Source organism: Poecilia formosa, unplaced genomic scaffold (genome assembly GCF_000485575.1).
Source record: "Poecilia formosa unplaced genomic scaffold, Poecilia_formosa-5.1.2 Scaffold242, whole genome shotgun sequence".
Taxonomy (NCBI): domain Eukaryota; kingdom Metazoa; phylum Chordata; class Actinopteri; order Cyprinodontiformes; family Poeciliidae; genus Poecilia; species Poecilia formosa.
The window spans coordinates 710,289-731,850 of record NW_006800181.1 but is presented as its reverse complement, the minus strand read 5'-3'; the positions used below and the strand labels follow the sequence as shown (position 1 = coordinate 731,850).

The window sequence follows — 21,562 nt, the reverse complement described above, 5'->3', positions numbered from 1 at the left end:
CACCTTTCGTCTCTGTAGGAGAAATCTGTTCAAGGGAGCAGGTGAGGATGAAGAGGCCATAGATAAGATGTAGGGATATACAATCTTGAATGAAGAGTTTCATAATTTACTGTGCCTCACCCTTTTATGATGCAGAAGTAAGGAAATACGCACACAGATGTCTTAATTCCAACAGCTCACAAGATTTGTATGTGCTTAAAAAACCCACGTGTAACAGGCCTTGTGTATCTTCCATACAGACAGTATTATGTAAAGCTACTTTTTCTTTTTTTTTATGACATTCAAACCTCTCAGAAAATTGTGGAAGAGTTCCTATAAAGCGCTGTCCTTCCAATGGCAGTGGTCTTAGTCATAATGGATTTATTTTTAAGTACAGCCATATTTAATACATTAGAATGAGGCTCAATATTCAAATGTATCTTCAGAAAATACCATTCAGTCATGTTTTAAACATACTTTTTTATTAAAACTACATGTCTGTTTTTAAAATGTTTAATAATGAGATGTAATACTCAGATCTTAAAAGGTTTCAATAAGCTGTAAGCAGAAAAATCCTCATAATTAATGGAAATAATGGCTTAAAAACATAGATCTGTGTGTAATTAGGCTGTGTAATGTCTTTCACTTGGTGAACTTAGTCACTAAAATACATAAACATTTCAAAAATATTCTAAGTTATTCAATATGGCTGTATAAGAAAGATGTGGGAAAAGCATTAAAATATATTTTTCTACTCATCAGATCTGAGTATTCAAATCAAGAGCAGAGGAGTGCAGTTGTAGTAATATTTGTGATTAGTGTTATCAATGTTTTAAAACAAAGCCAGTGATTAAGACATTTTAACTATATGTTACTGCTTTCTTAGCTAGTTGTGCTGAAAACAGCTGTAGCTGTGTGTACTTCCAAGAAAATCCTTACCCTATCACAAATTTCCATACATGCCACCATTTCCAAATCCAAGATGCTCCATCCAATAAAGAGGAGCGACTTCACTGTAACATGTTCACCTGACAGTTTTCTTTTCAATACCTCACTGGTACTGAAAATATCAAAATCTGATTCTTCTCCCCACAGTAGCAACTTTTACACCAAAGAGGTCTGGCAGTGCAGCCAGGGAGCTCATAGTGTCGTGCCATGAAGACCCAAAAATGAAAAACTTCACAATCGACTTAGACTTGTGACGTGAAGACTTTAGACTTGACCCCAAAAGATTTGAGACTGCAAAAACTGATTTGTAAACAGCAGGTTCAGTGAACAATCAAGACATTTAAAAAGCTTCAATTTTATATTAAGCTTCACTCCTAGCATTAAGTATTTTAACTCCCTTTGCAGCATGACTTTTTTCTGGAAAATACTTTAAAACGCCCTCTCTGGAGCTCTCACGCTGCACTTCAATCAGAAAACCCTGAAAATGTCACTTCCTCAGGTTGCTGAGTGTGGGGTCCCAGCGGTGGCAGGGGTTACTCTGCTTTGATCTGACCTGTGTCAGAGGAGAGAAACAGAAAACACTGAGCACTGAAGGGGGAGAGTGACCAGATGGTAACCACAGACTTCACACAAACTACTACCACCGATGGAATTACAAATTCCTTTCCGCAACAGGTCCTTTCAGATCACAGTTGACAAAAAAAAAAAACACTTTCTAATAAAAAAACAGAATGCCATCTAAAAAAAATACAAAGAATTAACGGTCCACATCTAATGCAAACGTGTCCTCCTGTTGCTCTCGCATGGGATTCATAATAGGATCCCGACGAAGCCCGGGTGAGTCAACAACCCACAGGCGAACTCAACGACTCAGGTCCCAGACGACCCCACAGGAGGTTAAACTGCTGAGACGCTCCACCAGACAGAAAGAGCTAAAACTGCCTTTTAGTCCAGAGCTCATGGAGAACCTCTTCTCGCCTCTGGTAAGAATCTTCAGTTGAAAAAAAAAAGAAATGAAGTAGTGACAAATCAAGCTGAATAAGTTGGGACAATTCCAGGACATACGACAACAACTCCAATCATCAAAGCTTCATCTTTCACAGTGTCATCTGACTCCAGCATCGCTGAATCCCTGCATCATATGCACCAGGAAATTACAATAATTTAAGACTAGGTAGTCTATGACGGAGGCCGTTGATCAACACATCAGATCATGGACCTGTAATCCTCCAATTTTCACCCCACCTTTCAACTGACTCATTGCATTCCCCAATGTTTTCTTTCAACTCCCAGAAGGGCGTGTGCTAAAAGGATACATCAACCTTTGGGTCCTGGCGTTTTCTCAACTCACTTCAACTTTTAAAAATCAAAAAGTACTTATTTGCTTATTTGGCACTGCTGTCTCATTAGCAAATAATCCATCCTCCTACTGCCAGTAGGGCAAGAAAGATGCAATTTATAATGTGCTTGCTCTGAAATGCACTTATAAAAATGCTTGTGGTGAACACCATGCACTCACTGAATTAGGCAGTTTTCTCACCAGGCAAATCAGAGCAGTTAAGAAATCGTCTTCTCGTTTTCAGAAGTGCAGAAGATGCCTGCGGTGGGTAATGTAACACACCGGTTATGAGACCTTTAATATTATCTAATCAGCCTCGTCTCCCAAGCAGCAGTAGTTCTGTTCAATCTAGCAGGTCAAAAAGAAAAATGTTCCTTAACTAGTAATCAAAGTTACTTTAATGACCAAGGCAGATGTTGCAAAAAGAATCATTTTTTCCCATGTATTCAAAGAAACTCTTGGTCCATAAGAGGTCACTGTGCCGAGCACCATGACTTCCCAATGAAACGGGTTTAGTGAGCACCGATTTAAGGGAGGATTAACATTACTGAACTGCCTTTCCCACGTGCTCACATTCATGTGTTACGTAATGCTACTCAATATAAGCTGATGGTCTGGTCACCATGAATGTAGAGTTAAAAAACTAGTTCATTTATTCGGGAAAGATAGGAAGCAGATAAACCGTTTCAATCTTATTGAGAGAGAATAACTATCCTAGTGCATTTATCGGCTATAAATCCAGAATCTATGGACCCAGAGGGTAAAACTATCAGCCAGACTGAGAATTGTTTAAGTGTTCAGTATGATTACTTTTTCACAATTTGATTTCCAAACATTTATCTGGCAAATTTGATGGTTCACCTCCATCTTCACAGTGTACAACAATTACTTAGACAACTCATAACTCAGGTTTAGAAATTTGCAAGTCATCTGAAATTATAATTTGCTTGATGCACACCAACAATTTGGCCCTTTGAAAGAGATCTTCAGACACTGTTGGGAAAGAAATGAGAAGCCCCTTGCTGCGTCGGTTTGAGTTAAATAACTTGCTGCCAGCTGAAACATAATCATCTATGCAGTAATTACCCAATGGGAGGTCCTTACTCATTTGTTTTATTAAATCAAGGTGGTGAATTTTGTTTGGGGATGAAAGGCTGTATGTTTTTAGCAGAAATGGTAAAGGTAAAGAAGTTCCGTTCTTTGTCCAGTAGGAACTCCAAGTCGACTGCTTGCAACAAGCTGAGCACTGCCTGCAACACGTTTGCATCAGCAGCCGAGCAGACAGCAATGAAGAATCAGAACCTCGGTGATTTTCCTCATGACAGCCTGACGATGTTATGACATTTTCACCGGACTCATTTCCATTCCGATCATGAGTAATTGTATGGATGTTGAAATTTATTGGAAAACTGGCCGAACAAGCTCCTTCAGAAGCAAGTACAAGTTTGTGGGTGTTCGTTTCGTTTCGTTTCATTTCATTTCGTTTCATTTCATTGCTTGTTTTAAACTGATTTTCAGGACATATGACAACAACGCATACCATGTTTTGCTGAACACCAAAAGTACTCTTACAGAGCTGGGCTACTCATGGTTGGTAAACATATTCCTCAATTATTGCGCGAGACAGACGGAACAGCTAACATATGTTAATGCACTGCCACAGGTGTGCACATTCCTCTGTGAACGCCAGTTTCATTTTATCCAAATGTTGACATAACGTAGGTACATCCAGATGATTTTTCTGGCAGCTTTTTGACTGCAAATGATCAAATTTCAGAGTAATTTCCAAGAAAACGCCTGGGATCAACTCGTGCGGGCATGTTAGTGAACATTAGTGTGCACTGTCACTGACTTGTGACAAGCCTGTGTTGTGTCCTGTGTGCTATTTAACTCATGCTGGCAGAGATTTTAGCCTCCTTGCCAGCTTGAACATGATAAGCGGTTTAGAGAATGGATGGGTGGATTTATTGATTTATTTGGATTTCCATTAGCTAGATTTAAAGAGACAGGCAGCCTTTGTGAGTCACTTTCCCTGTAATATGTGAGAAAACGGAGAAAGGGAAACAAATTGGGCATAATATTACAGGAACATACAAGACAAGCTACAGCCTCCAAAGTGATAATGGGGTTTAGATTTATCTGGCACGGTGTTCTCAAAGGACAGTGATTATAAAACTAGCATTTAATACAAATGCTTGTTTAGATGATGGACATGTGGCCTTGATATTCCTTAGTATGCCAGCAAATCAGCTTGTTATATAAGCTTATGCAAATGTATCTCTTGTCCTTGGAGTCCAGATGCCTTCTCTGTTAGTTTTTATTGCACTGGACATCAGCTGCAGAGTAAAATACTAAGGTAGAAATGAGAAACCAGCTAGTGGCCAGAAACTGACGCCTTTCTCCAGTCCATGAACAAAACTTACAGTTTATGTTAACAGGGTATGTCAAACAACAACAAGCTTTAGTATAGAAGTTATTGCGTAATGAAGGTAAAATGTTAGCTACTGTACTTCCAGTATTAGTTAGGGTGTTAAATATGGATACGCATTGATCACGATTGCTAATACCTGCTTTTTGTATGATTTTACTGGCCAATATTGATTTAACTTGATCTTCTCTTGAAGTTCTATAATAAAATGACGTTAGAACAAAAAAATGATGCTACATGCGTGAGAGCAAAATGGTTGAAAGCATGGTTTTACTTATGATTCCAAACAAAAAATGTAATTGATGCACCGTTCCCATTTTAAAAAGCCTGCATACGCTGATAAAACACAGCAAGTTTTCATGTGTGTTTCAGTGTTGATTCTTACTGTATTCTTAGTGCACCATCGGGGAATTTCACAACAGGAAGGATTCTGTCAGCTGTTGCATATTTTGGATAAACGTCTGCAGGAATACTTTCAATGCAACATCTAAATCTTGCAAGCTGCTCCTTGCTATTTTCTGATGAAACAGTAAAAAAATAAAAATAAAAATAAAACTTTTCAAGACTGCCAGGTCCTGCGGTATTCTGGAATCCATTTTTATTTCTGTTTAGTGTTTATTTTGGTACAGCACTGCTGTTCACATAAGATGGAATGGAAAGAAAATCTGACTTTAACCATTGGAAAAGAGTCACCAGTATTCGTTTTATGTGCCCATGTTGTTTAGAACAAAACATACTTGTAGATTACGAGACAAAATTATGCACAGACAAATCAATAATGAGAACAACAATAATTTGCTGACCTAATCTCAATTTCCCAAGCTGCGTTATTGTAGATTCAAGGCTGTAACACTTCCCTGCCTCCCTCTCCCACTGCCAAGTAATTTTACTTTATTGTTTGTTGTCCTTGTTCTCCAACATGCTCCTATTATTATCTGGCAAAAACCATTTCAGTCTTATCTTTTAAAAACATGTAACTGTGAGCAGTCATGGAAGTGGAGGCTAAAGCCTGAAAGATGTAACACTTGGAAGAAAAAACAGCGCAAGAACAAAGGAGAAAAATGAAAATCTATTCATAAAAATGTTAGGCTGACGTTTGATGATTAAATATATGCTTAATTATGAAGTGTGGGATTCATTCTGTGTAACAATTATTTTTGTAAATGTCAGGAAGTATTATTTATTGGGGGGGGGGTAAGTTGAAAAACAGACTTGCTTTGAGGAGAGGGGAAATCTCAACAGCTGAACTTTTTTAAGACATTTTCAGGGACAACTTGTGCAATAGATTATCCACATCTCAAAACAAGTCCAAAGAGAATTAAACATGTTTTATTGTCATTTATCAGAGTCTTACTTAGAGATCTCTAAATAACAACTCTGGCAATTTTCAGGCCGTTTCATTGGTGGATAATTTATCCAGGGATTGGCTATACCCATTTTATCTTTAATTAAATGATAATAAACCACACCTCCATTCAGTTTTCTCTGAAGTTTTGATTCACAATGAAATCTAACCATTTTCACAAATTAAAACAAATTGTTCTTCACTGTGGCATCAATAACAAAAATAGTTTCTTTTGATTGAAGCATACAAGAAGAGCAGTTCTTAAGAAGAACAGTTTTAAGAAGGACATTCTTCTTAAAACTGCAATTCTGTTACTTATTGATTGCAATTGATTCCAATTGCAATCAATAAGTAACAGACACAGGTTCAACTGGCTGTACTTGCTTGGTGACTGGAATTGGAATCCATTTCCAGTCCGATCGGCTCTGATTCCGGTACAATCTGAACCACAAATATCAGATTTTTTTTCCCAGTGAACTCATCATAGTAAGGTCCACTGGACTGTGCTGAGAACAACACTCTTCTGTGTGGACGTTTTTACAGGATGAAGGAGACTGAATGTTCGCCATTTTAATAAAAAGGAAAAAGGTAGATATATTTACAAATTGTAACTACAAATGGTCAGGACTGTAAAACAACAAAACCATGAGTATAAGACTGTGCAGAAACTGACTGAAATGTAGTATAAATACAAATTCACTTTGACACATAAACAAGGGGAAAGAAAAAAAATCTATTTGTCAGTGCATTAAGATGGAGACACGGCCTATTCTGAATTGATTACTCCATTATTTTAATGTTAATCAACTAAAAGCACCCTCTGTTCTTCCATGTCCTCTTTTTGGAGGAGCTGATTGATGGGTGGCTCAGCAGTGACTCTTAAACACCAACTGTACTCATTTATTTATTTAAAAATCACAGTGCACTGGGAAGATATTTAACACAGTGGAGGTTTGTCACAGTGGGAGTTGATCACAGAAGGTTGCCACATCCAGTAAATCTGATTGTGATGCAAACAATAATCACAAAATCAATCCAATTAAGAGGTCAATTAGGAGATCCAGGTCATGACAAGAGGATGCTTCATCAAATTCCTCTGGGAATTACTTTTAGTATATTTAGTCCTGAGAAAACCATGAAATCAGCGGAGATAAAGATGAATCTGTAAAGAACATCCTGTACCAACTCTGATTAAATTAATATCAAATTTACATCATCTCAGTCATGTCATATCATGTCTGCCCTTCACTTCCACCCTCAGCACAGCATATCCAGTCCTGGCTACACTCCAACTGCACAGATCCAAGGTGAGCGCCCACACCCAGAGACAGAGCAGACGCTTCCCCCTTTCCCAGCTGTTTCTTTTACATCTCAACAATAAAACAAACTGCTGAACACAAAGATTCGGATCAGACCAGGCAGCCTCATCTGAACAGCAGGCTAAAGAGTCCTAATCTCTGATTGTCATACACAATCTGACATTTTTGTAATAGTTTGTATTATTATTATTATTATTATTATTATTTCTCTGACCAAAATAAAAACAAAAATTTTTTCCTTGTCCAATTACAACCTCAGAGGGTTTGAATACTTTTACAAGTCGAGCTGCAGAGCAGAAGATATCTGTTCATGTTGTCTCATAAAACATCTGTGCAGCGTGGAAAACGTGAGACTCAACATATCAGCTAGATCCTTCAAAATTTGAGGTTTTTACAGTTTCCAGCAAACATTTCAAAGAAAACCTGGCGAGCTAGAAAACATGAGGGATAGCTGAGATTTCTTTAATTAGTTTAGTGATAAATTTTTAAAGAAAAATATATTGTAAAAAAGAAAGTAAGTCTTTGTGTGAATCGTATTGCAGCAGGGTTTTTTTTTATCCTCTTAAACACACTCAACATTTAAAATCAGGCAGGGAAACGGAGCAGTGTGAACTCACCTTACTGCTGGCTTTGGTCTTGCTGCTGTTGTTGTTATCAGGAGTTGGATTGGCATCTTCATGAACTCTGTCCAGCAGCCAGAGGAGAAACTCAAGGGCATCATGCTGAGAGTTCCCCCGAAACTGAGAGGCGTATTTTGACACTATGCTCTGAAAAAGTGGAAAACGTCAAAATTAACACCTACTTGTTAAAATAACACACACATTTTACCTGACTAAAGTATCTGAAATAGTCCCAGAGTGAAGCGATGTCTGTTCTGAGTACACAACAGAACCTAGATTTTCTTAACCAGTTTGTACAGTAGGGCTGTGCTCTAAAACCACCAATGCTTTCTTGAAGCAGTATTTTCCGGGTTAAAATCTATATCATTGTTATATTAATTATATTGAGATATATTACAGACATTATTTTGCATTCATCATTGTTTATCTAAGATTGACTTCTAGCAGGAAAAAAAAAACAACAGACTCTCTAGAAAAACTCTTCAGCTCCTGCTGAGCTATCTCGATGCATTTACAGGCCAGGAAGGCAAATATAGTTCTGGGTCTCCCCTGTTGTCTCCCCCCTGAGGAACAAGCCTGGGAAATTTCAGGTATCCAGGTTTGTGTATATCAGAGGCATCCTTGACGCATGTAAGAATCACCTCAATTAGCTCCTTTCTAAGCAAATAGTAGCAAGGACCCACTGGATGAGGAAGCTTCCAGCTAACCTACAAAAATTTGGTTCCCAACTTCTGCATGTTTTAGATGTTTTCCTGCATTAACTGTAGTTCAATAAAAGTCTATTAATCACCCATCACTGTGTGTTGAAGCAGGGTATCTGCAGGTTTCAGCAAGTCAAATTACAGACTTATGATTTTACAAATAACATGTGATGGTTGAGTGATTCTGTTGTATTACAATCAAGCGTAGCAAAAACTGACATTTTCTGGGGTCAGTTTGTGGCTCTTGGCAGCCGGTTTGTCTTTCTCAACAGTTTTAACCCCCATAGTGCTAAACTATGGGGGTTAACGTTTCTTAGCATAGAACGACCCTAGCCTTGTATGTGTTGGCAACAGCAGTAAGCCAGTGGTGAAAACAAGGCAACCGGTGATAAATCTGCTTTTCTAGGATTTGTCAGTCCCTCTCACTTAATTTTCTGCCGGACTTGCATGATGATTCGACAATCGCTAACTGTTCTCCAGCCAAGTGGCCAGTGGCATTCATGCATGTGAAATTTTGTGCTCGTGCACAACATGAACACGCTAGCTTGTGATGGGACACAAGAAAGCTGAAAAATGTTGTCGCCATCGCCTCCAGAGTGTTGGGTTTCACCCCAAGTGACGATGACTTCGGCCCTTCGCTTCTGTTCGTCACACTCCATATGTGATAGACGCAAAAAGCTAGTCAGCTAGCAGAGATGTTAGCAGCTGGTCAGTGGGAGCCTCTAGTAACAAAATGCAATGAAGATGTCTGAACGCAACTCAAACTTTTGCCTGACAAAAGTTTTGCAAGAAAAAAATGACGTATATATGAGATTAAATAGGATAAGCTGCTGAAGAAGAAGGGATAAGTTCTGGACTGATCTGCCTAAAGTCTTGAACTTTCCCCATGAGTGATTGTTATGACAATCAAATGAAAGGTAAGTCCAAGTATCTTCTGGTAGAAATCAATTACACATAATCACTCCACTTATTTAGCTTTGTTGGATAAACAGGCTGCACAGTCACTGACAATGACACCCGACTCTAATGGAACCATTAACTCGACAGTCGATGGCTACTACTCCATCTCTTCTTCACCATCTCTGTGTGAGACTGACATGATCCAAACTCTGCTGTGCACCTCATTAAAAATCATCACATCATACCTGCAGTATCCCAGGATCTAAATATAAACACTGAGGGGAGCCCCCTCCCGGCTTCACATTCCTGCTCCATCCTACCTGACAGAGAAGGCCTGTTAATGAGCTTCATCACCATGAGGGAGTGCTGACAGGGGACGAAGGGACGTGGGACAGACGGGAGAGAGGGATGCTGGAAAAATTACAAGGAGCGTTTCTCTGTCAAACGGGCAACACAGCTGTGGAAAGCTTAGAAAGCAGGTTTATAAAGCTATCAACAAGGAAAAAGACCTGAAACTGCAACGGATAAGAGCGGATAAGACACTACGAGGACAGCGCTGAGTCTGGGCAAAGGTGAGATAAAGAGGTCAGGACTTTGCTGAGGAGTGGAAGTGACTTTTGGACCGACTTCACTGTCACACACTTCTTTCCCAACTTTATCACTAACTGATGTGTGTGTGTGCGTGTGTAGGCCACGGCAGAGTGTGTAATTTTTGCTCATCACTTTGATATCTGTTTGCAAGAGAGTCAGCAAATGTACCAGACAACCTCAAGGACACAAAGTTTTCCTTTTAAACAAGGAATGAAACGACGTGATAACGGGGCCTCGCTAAAGTATTTTGTTACATTACTGATGGAACCATAAACTGTAATGCGTTTTATTGGGAGTTTTGAGACAGAACAGCATATTACTTAGTAGTTGTTCATTGGAAGGTAAAACGTTTTGTGCCTTTGTATTAAGTCTCCTTATATTCTGATACCACTTAATAGGATCCTGTGAAATTAATAGCCTTCAAAGGTCAATTAAGTAGTACCTCAATAGAAGTGTTTTCCTGGGAAACATTAGCAAACCAACAGCAGATGGGTCTGGGAGAAAGTCGCTAATCTTCAATCATCTGAAAATGGAATGAGCAGGCGCAACTTAAACTTATGGAAACATGGCCATCCACCTAAACTGAAGAGTTGAGTCAGCCTAAACTGACTGAAAAGCACTGAGTGGTTTGTCTGAGGAGAAGCGTAGTGTTTCAGAACGGCCTAGTCAAAGTTTTTAAACAAAAAATTTGACACTGTGACTAAACTTTACTTACTGAAATTCACAGGTTATCTCCACCCCAACTAGCTGAACCTTAGCTATTTTTCAGTAAAGACAAGGCAGAAAACAGTTTCTATGTGCAAAGCTGATAAGACATGCAAAACTTACAACTTTACAAAGCCTACACTTGTCAAAGCTTTACTCATGAAAAACTGCTGAAAACTATCCATTCTTTCAAATCCACTTCACAATAATGTGTTCAACTGTGTTGTTCCATCACATTCAGCCCTAATAAAACGCTGCTTTATATAGCAGGCAATATAAAGGCAACACTGACAGCTACTTTTTTGCTACAGAGAAGAGAAATGGAGAATTCATGGAAGATCCCTGCTTCCCATCTCACAGCAAGAGGGACAGGGCAGTTAGACTCAGCTTTGTTGTTTGGTTCCAGCAGAAAAAAGGTTGACTGGCACATCTGCAGCTCCGCTTCCTCCTCAGCTGGATTTCTGTCATGAGACTGTACCTTTCAAAAATGCCATGCACCAAACTGACAGAGCAGGCGCCATCATGATGGTTGGGGACATAATAATGGTCTCTCAGAAAGAGGCAGAGATAATTTTCTTTTTCTGTGTTTAATGCATTTAAAAACATCCGCTTAAGAAGATGATTCTTTTTCTATGCAGAGTAATTAAAAAAAAGAAAATTCTGTCAGAGACAGTTAAGCAAAAGTCTAAATGAAAGTGTCACCTTGTGAAAAATGCATCAACACAGAAGTAAACGACATAGCAATAAGAAAAAAAGAAGGGAAAAGGACAGCAGCTGAGACTCAGACCAGAGAGTGAAAAGGACAGCAGGAGGGTTGAAATGTCAACTTCCTCCAGATACCTACACTCTTCAAAGACGAACTGCACTGAGGTTAGCAGGGATCTGAAATGTTTGTTGGGTAAACACTTCTGAAGTAGTCAAGGAGAGGATAAAGGTGGGTGGAAGTCTGAGGCTTGAGCGAGCTCAGAGACAAATCTGAGAACTGCTGATCAGCCGACACCAGGAACTAAAGTCTGAGACCAAAACATGACAGATCTGTTGGAAGCAACACGTGTGTCTTTTAGTCAACATGTTCATTTAAACTTTTAACTTTTACACATTTTGCTTGTCAACAGTTTGTCACAAGATCACTGTAGTTTCAGGAAGGGAACGATACTCATTTTGAGGAATGAGAATCCGTTGCAGTATTAATCCCAAAGGGAACCAGCCACTCCCTTGGGGAGGAGTAGGTTGGTTTTTTTTGTTGTTTTATTTTTTATTGATCTACACAGCAAAGCTATGTTAGAGCACAAAAGGTAAACAGCTGGGTTCAGTTATTAGAAACTTAATAAACTGGACCCAGTCTGGAGTAGAGGTCAGTGCTCACAACACTCTACAATAATTTAATATCAAAAACATTATTTAACAGACAGCAGAGTAGCCTTAATTTTCATTGTACAACAAAAGAAACAGAAAACAGAGCAAGGAGAGGAAGAAATGTTTGAATAAAGAAAATACACTTCTTTGACTAAACTACAGAATTATCCATCTGCCAAAATCTGACTCCTGTGTGAAAACCTTTTTTTTTTTTTTTCTCCCTGCCTACTTTGTTTAGCCTTGGATACTGTTGCCAGTGGGAGAGTCCTGGTTGACGTAATTAGTCAAGTTTTTGCCAACAAATTTAGACGGTGGGAAAAGGTTATTTTGAGAGAAATGTTACTCCTCAGAACTAAGAATGTTCTTATCAAAGCAAACATATGGGCTGAAGGCTGCATGCCAATATGCTTTTATTTCTGCAGACCACTGGATTCATGCTACACACATGAAGGCAACATTTTACACATGAGCAAATCAGTAACCCGATCAGTTTGTTGACAGGAAACAAAAGACCTAATTAATGGAGCAGTTTATTTGTTATCTACTTCTTATCTGAAAAGTGTAATAAAGCTAAAGGATGCAGGACAGTGAGTTATCCTACAAATAGAACCGACAACAAAGAAGATAAAAGAATGAGCTTAAGATAAGAGATGATAAAAAGCAGAAATGTGCCTGGGTAGCCTCCACTGTTGGGGACATGACCTTTCTGTGGTCAGCAGAGGCAGAGCTGCACTCTGCCAACATCCCCTGCATCCACAACCTGATGTCTGCTTTGGAGTTCCACCTTTCAACCTCTACTTCACCTCTCACCATTAATCCCCCTCCACACCCGCGCTCTCCCCATGTCCATCCTCCTACTGGGTAAACATTGACGGATCAGAGACCTGGCAGGGCAGGAATTTACTATAAACATTCATCAAGAAAATGAGCCGCCTCTCTCCCTCCCCGAAAGAACTGCCTGCCAAACAGGCCTGAATGGATTCCTTAGTGGCAGACTGAGTGATACTGACAAATTATGAGGCAGGATAACCTTTGGAGATTCACAGGTGTGCCTGGAAGCAGAACGGACTGAATCTCTCATTACCGGCTGCTTTGTTTCATTCTTCTGCTGCCTGGTGCAGCCCGGTCACCTCTGCTGCTACAACAAACCAGCAGTTATGATCACTCACAACTGCTACTTCTGCCCTTCCTTTTCCCTGTACCCTGAGTCTTTTCACTGAGCACCACCAAGGTCCTCTTAGTCTTATCTTTAGAGATGAACCAAGAAACCTGTCTGGTGGCTGGAATCGGCCAACCTTGCACTTGTCTAATCCTGATTAATAATCAGCTGGTTGGAAACTAAGATTATAACCCTTTTCCCAATCAGTGAACAACTATAAAGCACTACCAGTGCAATTTGGTGTAAAGGTTTGCACTACAGGACCAAGACCCAGCCTTTCAGGCCAGCAAAAAAGCAACATACCTAATCTATGGCAGCAGGTTGGCTTTTCCTTCTGGCTATAAACCACGCAAGAAGATCTTAGATTCAAATCCCAACCAACATGGACTTTGTTTATTCTCCTTGTGCTTCTCTCCATGTATTCCAGCTTCTTCCCATGATCCATAACCATGACTACTAGGTTAATCTAAATAACCTTTTGAATGCATTGGTTGTTTGTCCTGTGATGGACCAAAGCGTATCCCATCTTTAATCCGATGGGTACCAGTCCACTCGTAACTTACAACCGATTGCCTCTCAGCACTACAACACCCGACTTTTCCTCCACATCATTTCGTCCCACTTTAATTCTTCTTCCGCAGCCATTGTCCCAAGGAGCTTTGGATTCACCTCAGGAACAGCGGGGAACATCTCACACATTCCTCATGGCAAATTGTTGGAGTACATGTTAAAAATCAGGCACGGTCCACAGTCGAACCACTTTGAAAATCCTCCAAAGAATTCTGTCTAACTCGGAGGTTCCAGAGGACGGGATTCTGCAGCTGATGGGTCCAAAAGAAGAGGGGATGAAATGTGTCAGAAATGATCGCCTCTGAATGTTTTACAGACCGACGGAAGGCTCTCTGGGCTCTGCTGAGACACAGAAATTGATTCTTTGAGGTTTCACAGCCGAGGCTGTAAATTCACTACTGGGTAGGCAACTGACAGCGCAGGGAGCTGCAGCTTTCCCACGTTCCAAAACATGGATGAGCATACTGTTTTATCACTTCAGTGACTGAGCCTGAAGTAGGCTCTTACTCTGCGATAATGTTCCAGCAGGGCAAAATATTTCAGGATTGATTTATTCTCTTACATAAATTAGAACAAGAAGAACAACCTGACCGGTCTCATGTTGGAGAGCTCAGCGAAGCAGCGCAGACACACTCCTCCTCATGTTTCTATATTATCTGTTCTCACAGCAGGGATGTGGGACTGAGACAGGGACATCTCAACGTCATGCTGCTGTCCACCAGCATATGGCGGCTCTTTTATCTTAAATACAAGAGGTCTAATTTCCGCGCAATAGGCAAGAAGTGCTGTCCTGTTCCCCAACGCAACAGAAACATGTGCAACAAAGACTGAAATTTACATGCAGAACCGTTAAGCTTCATAATACGAACAATGCTGAAGTCTTAAAATGAACTCGGCCTCCCATCTGCTGTGCTGAAAAAGTGCAACAATCAAAGCGAAATTAGAGGCAGCAGGGTCGAGCATTTCTGTGCAGCTCAGCACGGAAAGTCCAGGTGGTGTATATCCTAACTGCTTTATGGGTCTACAATGTATACACTGTCAGCACTTAGAGTGAGAACGGGCACGGACCTCAAAAAAAGAACAAGAACTAATGTGGTGAAGCACTTCATCACTGTCATCCGAGCCAGGACACAAGGCAAGTGGCTTCATCTTTTTCTGACTGGACGTCTCTGGTGCTAAGAGCAAAATCCTACTATGAAACAAAAATGATTTCACTTCACAGTTTTTAGATGAAGTTGTTGCATTTTAAGCTAATAAAAGAAGCAAAATATTACAAAGCAGATATTTTCCATTCAAGTAAAACATCTGAAAACAACAACAAATAATCTCCTCTGCCCGGTAAAATGTAATCGAAAGGGAGCCCAATTCAATCACAACACTAGGGAACAATACGCAATTATTTCCCTGAATAATCTAAATGTTTATATTCCAGAGTACAGAAAATGAAATCCCTATCTTTATTGTTCAGTTCAGGATTAATGCAGATTCAACAATCATGGTTGGATTTGAGGCTGCAAACTAATAAGCAATCAATCAGCCAAAGATCAAAATCAGACTTTTCCTTTAATAAGCTCAAGATGTCAGAGATAGAAAAACTGTTCTCTTTTCCCCATTTAAAAAATGAATCCCAACTACAAACTCCACTTTTAACCATGCTGATCGTTGACAGTCCGAACCCACCGTGGATTCAAAAGTACTTCATTTTTGGACCAGATTCAAAATCCCGCTTTGATGCATTCATCAGAATAGTATGACAATCTTTTTAATTTCTGTTGAATTTGAAACATACCCTTGTATCAGGAAACCTGCAGTGCATTTGTTTCTTTCATGTTTAAAGTAGAATTTAATTGTTGACTTTACACAGAGTCTGCACAGTACGTGTTAGAATTAATCAACAATGGAATCAGCAGCTCAGACCAGAAAGATGGGCGAGGTCATGCTTAATAATAAAGTCAGATCAAACACATGCCTTACACTGACGATGAAAACCAACGAGTCATTTAGCCAATCAGATCAATCCCTGATAAGAAGAATGGCAGTGGCTGACAAAGTTAAAAATATAAGATTTTCCTTTAAATGCATCAAAAATTTAGAAAGAGAAATCAATATCCATTATGAATATTATTCAAACACCAGCAATTGTGCTATATTTAACAAATAAATTGATGATGAATGCTCCAATCTCAATGTCAAATAATAAAAAAAAAGACAAAAAATATGATTTTTATTACAAATCCAGGGGTTCCTCCCAGACCTCAAGTGTGTCTGTTTGGTTACGAGCAATGTCACCCTTACTATGCTCGTCTCGTTCTGTCCCACCTTCTGGCTGAACACCATTATTGCCTTCCCAGCAGGGGGCCTCCCTCCTTTTCCAGACTGAATACACTTGCCACAGTAAACATCCCTCTACAGTTCCACTGAGAAACAGGAAAATTCACACCATTCACTGTGCTGCAGCAACGGGACATTTAAAGAAGAGAAGGTGAATAAAGGACTTCCCCTTCAAAATTGGGAGGCAATGGATAATGTGTGGGATAATGTGGGAAATAAAACAGGTTTTGCTCACGTTACCTAAATTTGTGGGATTTATGGGATTTGCGGAAGTAAAAGTCACTCAATGTGTGTGGTTCTATTTACTGTTTAAGTGACAGCAAAAAGGAAATTTGCAGTGTCGTACCCAAAATGTTTCATGGCAAGATTTGAATTAGTAAGTAAAAAGCTTGCCCAAAAGGATTTTTAAAATTTGCATGAAACAGGTGTTTGATGCAGATGACTTACTTGTAAAAATAAATAAATAAATAAATAAATTGAAAGCCATGAAAACCTGTTCTTCCACTTCACAACTTGTGCTGGTCACATAAAAAGTCTGAGATTCGAACATAAACAAATGCATTAGATATGAATACTTTTGCAAGCCTGTAGTCAATACAAAAATCTAAACAAAAATGAAATCTTAAAGCGATTTCATTTTTACTAAGACAACATTGAGCTAAATGTTGAATCATTTATCTGTATTCACCTCCCTCATACTTTAACCTCTGCAGTTCCTATTCATTAAGCCAACTGGTTCACCAAGTCACTATCTCTTTTTGCACACCTGTGGCTGACGAAGCCATTTGTCATGTAAAGGCCTTAATGTAGAGTTGTCACCCATCTACAACAGATAGTTTATCTTAGATTGGGATTCTTGTCTGCTGTCATCACTTAGGAAAGTCTAGGAATGCAGTCAAACCATTCAGAGGACTGGAACGGGTAGGCAAAACAAAGATACTCCAGGCAGAGCAGAATCCGTAAACAGATGGAATGTGCACGCAAAACTACTACTAAATGAACAGGTATAAAAGATTTAAAGCCAGGTTCAAAAGCAGAGAGGCACTGTGTCATCTAAACCACAATCAGTAATCTACACACCTTACATTTCTCTGATAACTGTGTAACTTACAAACCTCGTCAATGATCAAAATCTCCTAGACAAATAGCTACATACGTACCTGTCAGGCTGGTAAGGCACTGAGCTACAAACAGGGCTGTATCAACAGGTTTCACCTGCTTTTTTCTCTCTCTCTCTCTCTTTCTGAATGGAACTAGATTCGCATGTGAAGAAGCTGTGTGAACAATCCAAGCTGGGATTTCACAGACTCTTCTCTCTATGGATCCTAATGTCATGGCTCCTTTCAATACGTACATTTCATTTTAGTGGAGCTGCTGAGTTCAGTCCAGACAGGACAACTCCTTGAAGTCTCATTCGGTAAATAATGACACTTTTAAGTAAAAGTGTCATTAAAAGTGTCATTATTTACCAAATGGCACTTCATGACAACAGTCATAGACATTCATAAAGACTCGTTCATGTTCATGACAGGTGTCATGTTTATGACAGTGTCATCACCCCATTAATTAAAGTGTTAACACATTTGTTCTTGCTTTGTTCTTGAGGTTAAGAAAAAAGTATACTTAGGAACAGCTTGGAAGTTAGGACTTAGAATAAAATTATTTTTTTATATTCAATAGAAATAAACTTACTTCGGATAGTTGGTCAACATGATCAGTACTTTTATTTGTTTTGATTAGTATGTTGTAAAATATTTATTTACGACAAAATCAGCTCAACAAAAACAAGCTTCTGCAAGCCAGATACATTGCATCAGGCATTTAGCTCCTTTATTTATTTTTCACTTTATATTTTTGCACTTTTAAAGAAATTACTCTTTCAGGAAAGTTTATTTGTGTTCTTTCTGGAGGCAGGAAAATGCTTTAAAACCAAACATGAGGAGTCTGCATAGATTTCAGAACATTTTGGCAACAATAAAACACTAAGTAGCCTTTTGTGAACATGACCAGGGGAATCTAACGTGCTATGAAACAGGTTGCGTTAAAATCCCATGTGGACTGGATATGCAAAGGTATTTAAAGGATGAAAAAACGACAGCGGCCCACTTGGCATATTCCCACTCCTCCTTTCTTCCTGTTTTAGAAAATACAACCATGTTATTTCCACATGTTTCCTTTTGTCCGCTTAGTGTCCACTGAACTTCAAATGTAGACGTAAGTTACAAATGACTGAGATGAAACGGTAAACGATGTCAAGGAAAAAGTGGGTTACAACTGTTATAGGAAAATCTCTAACCTAACCAGAGTAACGTGGGAGTGTCTCAGACAGGACATTTTTGAAACATGTAAGACAATCTTTTCATGTGCTGCAAAAATGTGTCTATTTAGTAATGGGTATTGTAGTGATATCTGACATTTGCATATTTTACAAAAATAAATACGAATTTAATACGCAACACATTACATTGCTGTGCCTGTTGTGTTGTCATTAACCGAACTAAGAATAAACGACAATGAGAAGTTTGTTGTGTTTTTTTTTTAGTAAAATCTTCAGACTAAAGAGAAAATAGGTAGTGGAAACCCTATGTCATTAACATGTTGTTCTGTGCTAAGTATACATTTGTAAGTGGGGGTAAATACACCCCAGAATAACGTCTTATCTTTTCGTTGTAACAGTTTGTAGTGTTGCTTACCAAGCAGTGTCTCATTTTAGCTAGCTCCACCTCCATCTAATTATAAACTTGTTGGGGGAAAACAAAACTCAAAACAAATTTCTGGGCTCTTCCACAGACAAAATACTTGTTAGCAGCTCCGGTCCTCACCTTGAACTCTCCAGACATCTGCGGGGTGTAGTCCAGCGTCCACAGCGCTCGAACCAGCGACGCCAGTTGCTCGGTTACTTCACCCTCGGAGCTCCGCGCCTCATCCGCCCTCACCTCACCGTTCGTCCTCCCGCTGCTAATATCCGACTTGTACTGCCCCAGCCCGAGGTATTCGGCCAGCAGGTCCGTGTTGCTGAGGCACTGGACCACGGCATTCATGAAGCAGGTGTTTCCGTGGTTCTTCAGTCCCAACACGCCGGGAGTCTTGTCGCCGTAGCACCACGACAGCCTCTCCTTCACCGAGCCGTGGTAGGAGGACACCGCGGAGCTCCTCTTCGTGGCTTCCCCCCTGGAGGTCTGCGAGAAATCGTCCCTGAAGCCGCCCGAGGCGCTGCGCACGAAGCCGCCGTCGTCCTCCTCCGCGTCCGGCGGCTCTGCGTCGCCCAAGTGCGCTAAAGTGCCCAAAGTTTTCAGGATCCTTCCCATGAAATTCCCAAAAGAACGCAGCGATTTCCTCCTGACGAACTTTCCACTTTTATGTTTCTGCTCCTTCGACGTTTTGGATTTCATCGGCTGTTTTCTTGTGTTGCTCTCCTTGCGGCTGTCCATGGCTCATGCAGTGGCTGAACGGGACCGAGAGAAAATGAAAGAAGATTGAGGAGTGCACCTGTCTGCCAGGCTGTCCACCCCTCCTCCTCAGCTTTACTTCCCCCTCCACTCCACACACCTTACGGCTCAGCAGCCACCGGCTCGGTGCCAATAAGGCACATGATCACTGACACGATCCCTCAGACATCTCATCACACTTCGATGGGTCACGATCTCCGCACCGAGCAGAGCGGCTTGTCTTCCCGCACAGCGCAGCTCCAGTGAGCTGCACTTCCTCATCGATGGCTCTCCGTGATTAATTGAGCGTCTGGCGGTCTTTGACTCGCCTTACCCCGCTGTTATCCCTCTCTCCTACTCTGCTCATGGACCCATAGGGAGCTATTTGAAGGTTTCATTCTTATGCCCACCCTTAGGACAAAGAACTTAATCACACACTTTGGCCAGAACTAAAACACGAATGAGTTGCTCCAACGAACTCCTGAGTTTACCTTCAACTTTAAACGTTTGTAAAACACTGGGAATAAGGAAGTTGACTAGAATAGGTGTCAACGCTCTGTAGCTTTAAGCTGCCCCCTGTAGGATTAATTACATCATAACCTGCCTTGATTTTCCAAAAAGTAGCGGAGAAACCGCCTTTCTTGGTTGAATCTATCTTTCGGTGTGGGAGGAACAACATCAAAACTACTTCTGAATTAGTCCAAATACACTGCCTGGCCTAAAAAAAAGCCTCCTTAATGTAACTGAGTCCTCCGGCAGATAAGTTATTTATCCCCAGCTGATGCAATCTTAAACAACCTTGTGGAAAGATGCATTCTGTGGTTGTGTAGAAGATGGTAGGTAATCTGTTTAAGAAGGGTCAAATTATTGTTATGAAGCACGAAAACATCTGAGAAGACTGCACAAATTATAACACAGAGTTAACTGTCTGACATATTATTAAAAAGTCAAAGAAGAAGTGGGGAACCATCGTCTTTGAGTAAGAAATGTGTTTGGAAAAAAACCCTGAATGACCGTGATTAATTCAACTCTTGGTGATGTCAAAGAGTGAAAGAAAGACCATCTCCACACACGCAATGTGAAGGGAACTCAAGAGATTAGGGCTCAACGGCTGTGTAGCCATAAGAACCCAGCTAGCATTGAATGTTCGGAGGACGTCCGCCGAACGTTGTCTTGAACGTCCGCCGAACGTCCTCCGACTACGTTTTCCAGACGTCAAAATGAAACAGGCTAATTGGAGAAAATAGTTTCAATTTGCATGAGAGTATAAAGAATGAACTCTAGAGTGATGTAAGAAGGTCATGTGATCTGATGAGTCCAGATTTACCTTCTTCCACAGTGGTGGCTGCGTCAGTGTAAGAAGAGAGGCAGATGATGTGATGCACCAATCATACCGAGTGCCTGTGGGGCAGCGCTATAATCTGGGGTTACTGCAGGTAGTCAGGTCCAGGTTCGGCAACATTATGAGAGCACTGACTACCTGAATATACTGAATGACCAAGTAAGTCCATCAGTGGATTTGTTTCTTCGCTGATGACGATATACCAACCAATGCCAAGCTTCATCAGGCTGAAATTATGAACAACCATGAGACATTTTGGATTAATGATAACAGAGTTTAGACCTTAACCTACAACTAAATCTTGTGACACTGCAGAAGTGCTTTGAAACACTACCACAGCAAATGTGTGCTATAATCATAGTTAAAGGCGGTCCAATAAAGCATAAGAGTGTGAGACCTTTTTTGGGTCAGGTAGTCTATAGGTGATAAATGACGCTAAGTCTATGTATGTATGAATGCCTAAAATGCTTAAGATCACCAGTAAGGATCAGACTAAATACA

General features: G+C 40.2%; 1 protein-coding gene across 1 annotated transcript in view; it reads right to left on the bottom strand.

Annotated features, from left to right (window-relative positions):
* Window positions 1-21,471, bottom strand: part of usp43a (ubiquitin specific peptidase 43a) — a 124,556-nt gene extending 103,085 nt beyond the window's left edge. Inside the window, exons 1-3 of the mRNA XM_016680446.1 lie at window positions 19,841-21,471; window positions 19,114-19,736; window positions 7,976-8,125 (exon numbers count right to left, since the gene is read on the bottom strand). Of these exons, the coding sequence (XP_016535932.1) occupies window positions 7,976-8,125; window positions 19,114-19,722 (759 nt within the window). The 5' untranslated portion in view covers window positions 19,723-19,736; window positions 19,841-21,471. The remainder of the gene's footprint in view (window positions 1-7,975; window positions 8,126-19,113; window positions 19,737-19,840) is intronic.
* Window positions 21,472-21,562: the final 91 nt, after the last annotated feature.